This window comes from Protobothrops mucrosquamatus, unplaced genomic scaffold (genome assembly GCF_001527695.2).
Source record: "Protobothrops mucrosquamatus isolate PMUCROS unplaced genomic scaffold, P.Mucros_1.0 scaffold3007, whole genome shotgun sequence".
Classification (NCBI taxonomy): Eukaryota; Metazoa; Chordata; class Lepidosauria; order Squamata; family Viperidae; genus Protobothrops; species Protobothrops mucrosquamatus.
The window spans coordinates 4,281-11,979 of record NW_015389023.1 but is presented as its reverse complement, the minus strand read 5'-3'; the positions used below and the strand labels follow the sequence as shown (position 1 = coordinate 11,979).

The 7,699-nt window shown below is 33.8% G+C and overlaps 1 protein-coding gene across 1 annotated transcript in view; it reads right to left on the bottom strand.

Annotated features, from left to right (window-relative positions):
• Positions 1 to 7,362, bottom strand: part of SLC5A7 (solute carrier family 5 member 7) — a 26,707-nt gene extending 19,345 nt beyond the window's left edge. Inside the window, exons 1-2 of the mRNA XM_015826211.1 lie at positions 7,185 to 7,362; positions 499 to 612 (exon numbers count right to left, since the gene is read on the bottom strand). Coding sequence (XP_015681697.1) covers positions 499 to 612; positions 7,185 to 7,362 — 292 coding nt within the window. The remainder of the gene's footprint in view (positions 1 to 498; positions 613 to 7,184) is intronic.
• Positions 7,363 to 7,699: the final 337 nt, after the last annotated feature.

Below are 7,699 nucleotides of genomic sequence, written 5' to 3'. Positions count from 1 at the left end.
TGGGTATATTAAAGCAAAGATTATATTCCCATATGCTTAGATGCTTTAATTTGTACTCCTGCCCTGAACAGTAAGTTGGACAATGACCTGAATTGTCCCAAGCTTTTGATACTATGATTCATAAAAATCAACAGGACTTAATTTCCATTACTTTTAACTTGTTTAGTAAATAGTTTAACCTAACAATGACTAATTCTTAATGCCACCCAATATTGAGAGGAAAATAAGAGAAGGGACCTCCTCTAAGTTTCCATACATTTTTAAAACTTGCCACAACAAAACCACTAAATAACACCAGGCTTTGACAAAAATTTTGTCCTTAATATCTTGTTACAAGATAGATGAACATAGTTCTGTAGATACCATCTCTAGTGCTGGCTCCACCCATCCTCCCCAAATTCATTTATAATGAAAGTATTCATAGAATATTGACTTCAAGTTATCTTTTTCATTTTAACAATATATTTTTCTTTTGCTATGTTTCCATCTTTAGCTTACCTACAATGAGGCTAAGCGAATACCCAATGGGTGCCTGAGCCCAGGCTAGTCCAACATCTGGAATATACACTGCCTCGGCTGTTCCATTGATATAACCGCCTCCTACCCAGGTTGCTGTGGAAGAAGTGAATGACATCCATTATACAGTGGATGGAGAAAGCAAAATTAAGTAATTGATTTGTGCAGCAAAAATAATATAATGAAGAATGATATTGCACACAGTCACCTCATCTAAAGACCTATCTGCACGCATGTAATTTGCAAATTTACATTATACACTAAAATTAGTAGATTTAGTCTATTTTAATAAGTAATGGGAAAAAGAGAAATAAATAAAAGTAAAATTTAACTGGCATATAATACCTCTAAGTGCCAGCCTAAATGTTCTTGTTGCTTTGTCTTTGCTTAGACTCTTTTTTATCTCTTAGACTGTGTATTTCCACAAAACTCTTATCTTTACTCACAAAAGAAATGGCAGTGAAGTACTGTTAAGCAGCTTTTCTGAGTACCTACTGTAGTTAACTGATTTTCAGTAGTATCACCATCATACTGAGCACTTCAGCAGCAGCTCACAAAGATACATATTATTAGTCAAGCTGGGAGAATGTTCAGATATTTAGTGAAATTTTGCATTATAATGGCAGTGATTATGTCTCCTACAGGTTGACTTGTAAAAATATTTTAAGAACTAAGAAATACATCATGGATCCACACTAATTCATAAATAATGGCCATCATTGGCCCTGTGATCTTCTGAAGAGACATTCAAGATTATCAATAGAATAAAGTTGCTGAATAATAGGGTCTCCCATTCTTCTAGTGAAATTGTTAGTTGGACACAAGGAGAATGCAGACTGGTATCATCTTATAGTAATGAGTAATCTCTGGTTGCCAAAAGGAGTAAAGGTAATCCTTGATTTAGGACCACAATTGAGCCCAAAATTTCTGCTGCTAAGTGAAAAATTTGTTAAGTGAGTTTTGCCCCACTTTATGATTTTTCTTGCTATAGTTGTTAAGGGAATCACTTCAATTGTTAAGTTAGTAACATGGTTGTTAAGTGAATCTGGCTTCTCCATTGACTTTGCTTGTGAGAAGGTCCCAAAAGGTGATCACATGACTCCAGGACATGGCAACCATCATAAATGTGAATCAGTTGCCAAGCATCTGAATTCTGATCACATGACCATGGGATGCTGCAACATTTGTAAGTATGAAAAACAGTCATAAGTCACTGTTTTTCAATGCCACTGTAACTTTGAAAGCCACTAAATGAACTGTTGTAAGTCAAGGGCTACCTGTACAGATGTTCCAGGTGAAACCTCTGTATTTCTATGGGCAACTATCAGTTGGTATTCTCTGACTCTCTTCCTTCTTCATTTCTGTCTGTATGTATGGTATTCCACTTAATAGCTTCCTTCAAACCATTGGAAGTACTGTTTTGAGCAAACTGACTCAGCGTAATTCATAAGGCTGCGTTGCTTAGCCTTAGCCTTGTCTTGATGATCACTGGAAGAACTGACCCCCAATTGTACCAAAGGTTATTCCACACAGAAACCCAAATTAAAGTCTGATTAAGTTCCCTTAATCTGGTTCAGGTCACACTTCCTATGTCCAAGATTGCTAGCTGATACAAGTGACATATTTTTCATAACAGGCTGCTTTAATATTTAAGATAAATGTCCCCAAATACTGTAAGCTCCATAATTCCGAATCTGAATGGTACTGTTGGTTTTTTTTTAATAGTTTAATATAAAATTAAAAAGAAGAAAAAATTCTCCCCATTGGGATAGCAAGCAATATATATCTCAATAAAATAAGTGAAAATAGTATAAAATGTACTATTTATTGGAATGGCTTCCTAGGATCATAATGGAGGTTAATCTATTGTCCCAAATATGAAATGTTGTCTAATTCCTATGCCTACTGATACCTCCTATACAGACAAAAGGGATATTATGAAGCACTCTGACCTATATATAACTAACAGAAATGAGAAAAAAGTTATATAGATATTATTCTGATATTATTTCCTACCAAAGGAATAGGATATTGTAAAATCAGTGGCATGTAATCAGTCTGCAAGTTGCTAATACTGTACTTCTAGTGAAAGATGAGGATATAAATACTAACAATAATATTAATTTATATCCCTCCTTTTTTTTTCTGGAGGCTTTCAAGCCAGATTTTTTTTTTTTAAAAAAAAACAATTTAACCAACAATTCACATAACAAATAGTTGAAACTCACTGTTAACCGATTCAAAAGGAAAGGCTTGGTTAAAGAGAAAAATCTTTCCTAGAAATAGAAACAGGTGCAAAGCATATTAGAAAGTTATGACTATTGAATGAAGACAAAGTCCTGTTGTTTATTCTGCTTGTGTTGATGCTACATAATATAGTGGACAGAACATGTAACAGAATGGTTCTGAAAGCCAATGTGGCTAACAGAATTTTTAACTGCATGATGGCTATGAAGACAATTGATATAATAAAAAAAATGGTCTGGCACACTCAGATGGCATTACTGGCTTTTGTAGCAAACCTTACATAGATCAGTTATCCATACTGCGGTCCTGTCCTAGCCAAAGTAGCACTTTCCACACACAAACCAGGAATAATATAGAAAAAAACTATAGAGATTGTCCTCAAATTATGACCATTTATTCAGCGACCCTTCAAAGTCATGGCAGTGCTGTACAAATGATATTTACACAAGTTATGGCCATTGCAGTGCCCATGAAATCTTGTGATCAAAATGCAGGTATTTGGAAGCCCACCCACAAAGGGTCACTTCAGCTCTTCCCACATATCTATTCCCTCATCTCTGGTCCTTTGCTGCCCTACACAACAGCACTCCTTAGTGACTGTAGTGGCACTAGGACTGAAGTAGAGCCCTGGGGCCATCAGTATTCTCAGTTCCATTACCATAGAATGCTGCTTGAAGCCCTGCAGGGCTGTTAAGGCCAGTAAGCACAGGGCAGCAAGGTCAGCAAAGATGACGGAATGCAAGGTAACCGAAAGGACAGAGATATTGGGGTGGGGAAGATAGGTGGATTTTTTTTCTTCCATGCTGAAAGTATTTGCCAGTGACATCACTGTTGCCTGAAGGATGCCCAGTTGGTGGCTCCTTTAGTGTCCTGGTAAAGTTGTCCACCAAAGTGGTACCCATTAATTTACTTGTGGTCACTGCTTTTGAACTGATGGTTCAGCAGGAGTTGGAGCATGTGACAGGAACTTACCCTGCCCTGTGGCAGCAGTGGGTCTTGAATGCAAGCTGCTAATCATCAGCCCAGCATTCTAACTTCGTGAACCACAACACTCCAGATAGGTGGATGAGGACAATTGAAGAAGAGGCAGTCCCTTGCCTTCCTGAGGCTCAAGGCTGGGAGGGACCAATCTAGAAGTGATTTGGATTGGGGAAAGTCCTTGTCTAATGATTGGTCATATTTAGTTAATGATAGCAATGGGGACTGCTGGATTTCCATTCCTAAGTGATGTGGTCACATGTGGGATCATATTGCCTACTGATAGTCTCAATTAGCATTCTAATCTGAAGACTACCTGTAGTGCAATTATAATTTAGCACACTCAGTTGAAACTTCATGGGTAGGATAGGAAAATATTATGTAGGGAAATGAAATAGAAAAATCCTGCAAAAGAACATAATTGACATCGCTGAACAAAATAATTCTATACGTCAACCTAAGTTTAGCTCCTATTGGTATAGATTCCTTTAAAAAAGAACATCTAACAGAGCATTTTCATATCACTGTTCACCTGAACTAATAGAACTGTTTCTTTTTCTAAATATTATTATTCAAATATTTTTTGTGGAATCCATTCTCTTTCAATAAATTGCAGATAACATTTGTTATGTTTTCAAATTCTTTGTTGCCAACATTTTCTGGGCATAGACTAAATAGTGAAGTCCAAGATATCAACACCATAAAAACAAATCCTCATTTAAAGTAAAAAGAAATAACAATTAAATAGCACATCATGTAGCAATACAAAGTTATTTTATTCATTCATGTCCTTGTTTTACATGTGTCACCCCAAATTTATACTCCGTGCCTTTACAACTCAATACATTATAGGACATTTATATTAGGGATAGCCTGTTTTCTATTCAGTCCTGTTATAATTGTTTCATTCATACATTAATGTTATATCTCAGATAATTATTTCAGTCATATATTAACGAACTGCCTATGGAGATTCTCAGTTATCCAGTTCATAGTTGTCCCAAAGATGCTTTTTCATGAGGCAATTGGACTTTCTTGTTTTTCTTTGAAGATGTTTCGCTTCTCATCTGAGCTGAGTTCAGAGCTGAGAAAGCTTCTTGGATGAGAAACTAAACATCTTCAAAGAAAAACAAAGTCCAGTTGCCTCGTGAAAAAGCATCTTTGGGACATACATTAACGAACGGTATGTCTCATATTAACTCCCATTCTTCAGACCTTGATGGATGGAATAGTTTTCATAAGCTTATGGTTGAAAAGGTAGCAGAAAGTTTTTTCCCACCCTTTTGGAACTATTTCAGTTGTGATGAGCAGAGGGTTTTGATTTTAGTTTCAGTAAGATTGTTATTACCAGTTCTTTTGATAAAAAAATTGAAAGTTATTTTGAAATGAAATTTAAAATACAGGCAAAACATGAATAACATACATGATAGTAAAACTAAAAGGGAAAACAAAGAAAAATTAAGGGATAAACTTATCAGTTTTATTACGTTTATTGATTAATATATATTACAGATTTTATTGTCCTAATTTCAGAACAAGTATTTAAAGAAAAGCTTAAGGCACAGAGTAAAACTGGATGTATAATTTTCATATCAATATAATTCCATAATATTAGAATGAAATCAAATATTAACTGTGTGTATGTGTATGTGTATCTATACACACACACAAACACACACAGACATATACACTATATATACACAGACACATACAGGGCTATAAAAATAGGGAAATATAAATATGGTGTCACTTATTTTATTTTCATTTTATTGCTCAATGTTTCTAAATTGGCTTCTGTAATTTCTTGTTAACTCTCTGTGAATTAATTCATTTTTTTAAAAAAGCTTATTTTTACTATTAATTGTTTGAAGAATTTTCCCATTATAAATATTAATGTAGATAATCTTAGACAGTTGGCTCTCTTCTTAGCAAAACAGACTGAAAAATTCGGATTGTTCTTAGGACTGGTATTCAGTTTATGGACAAAATTAAATGCAATTTTACCATTTAAATGGCTATCTTTAATATTTTAATATTTGCAAGTAAAAATCATTGTGGAATTATAGTTAACGGCAACAAATACTTATAGGACTGATAATCTACCAAATAATTCTCCTTAGTCCATATGGCTTCAGAACCCAGCACTGAAAAATGATGGCAGTTGTGAATCTGAGTTATTGGAAAATAGCAATCCAATAGATGAAACCAACCACTTGTAGTGCATATTTATTTATCTTAACAGAACTATAGATTCTTGTAACAAAATTTGATGTTGTGAAAAGCACAGGATTTTATTTAATGACTGAATTAAATATTTTCCTTATTATAGATTTGTACTGTTGCCTGTCACCAAAATTACGAGAACTGATAAAATATTGAAATTAATCCTTCAATTAAAAATAAAACCCAAATAATGTGATTTTGAAAACTGAAGGCAAAGCATTAAAAACTGAAAGATAAATAAAAAAGAATATAAAATTGGGGACGCAAGTGACTTTCTTTCAGAAAACATGAAGCCACTTAAAAGACAAATCCTTTTGTTTGACCGGAGTCATTTCATAGTTCATTTAATTTTATACAATTCTTACGTGACAGTTTGTAACACTGTCATAGTCTTTTTATATATTTTAGTGCATTTAGTCCACTGTGTCTCATCATTTCGCATTATGGAGTCCAAATATTTTGAAAAAATAGAGACTTCGTGGTCCATTGTTTCTGATATCTGTGAAAATAACATTAAGGGGGAATCCTTTGTAGAGAATCAGGCCAATTCTACTTATGAGCAATCCATTACATAGAATAATAATTTCTGATGAAATGTTTTCAGGATCCTCTTGCATTTCTATTTATGGTGGCTTAACTACAAATAGTTTGTAATTCCCAAATTAGTTTGGGAATCACCCTTTTCCAAAATGATCTGGCTAAATCATGATAAAGAAGCTTTAGTACATTTTTCATGTAATTGTGTTGAAATTAATAGAGGTGTCTGGCTGGGACTAAAGTGGTATTGATGCATTTTCCCCCCTGTTGTGCGTGTTATGCAAATAGCTATGACTTTTTTTTGTTTACATTGCTTTCTTTTGATTTTACCAAAAGTGATACAAAAACTGAAAATGTAATTCATTCACTAAATAGCTTTTGTAGTAAATAATAAGAGGACGTACAGAAGAAATGGCTGTATGTTAATACTGTTCATGTTGTATTATTAAGCAAAACGTACTGGGTTGTAATTTTCAAAGATGAATATACAAATCACCATTTTCAGTATAAATATTTGGAAGCAACTTGTTGAAGCCTTTCTGGCAGAACTACTCAGACCTTCTAGTTTTAGTGAAAACTAATAAGCATTTTCTCTGATTACAAAGTTGTATATTTGGAAAGGATACATTTCTGTCACCTTATAAATGACACACTTGAATAATAGTAAAAAGAGTGAAACATACCAGTCATGGTAAATCCACCAACTAGCAAGCCAATATCTCTTCCACCAACTATAATAGCTTCACGACGATCTCCATCACTCCCACTGTTTTTTGTCTTCCAAGCAGCCCATATTCCAACAAACAGGATGGCCAAGTAGAACAAAATGATAGCTATCAACCCTTCCACATGAAAAACCATTTTGAAGTCACAACAGGTTTCTGGATTGCTATTTCATAATATGGGAGCTATAAAAAAATTACATATTATGTACTTGCTAAATCTCAGTTGCATATATGTAGTAAGTAAATTACACATTATAATATCAGAATTCAATCTACAATTCTTTATAGTATTATTTTTTTATTTTAAACATAATCTGGTCAATGTTCCAGACAATCAGTGTCATATTAAAATATTATTTCCTAGTTTTAGCCTCAGGATTAAAATTCTGATTTTGTTCTGATTTAAGCAAAAGAAACTGATTAGAAATCTTTAAAAAGTGTGTAAAACCAACTTTTACAATGAGAAACATTTC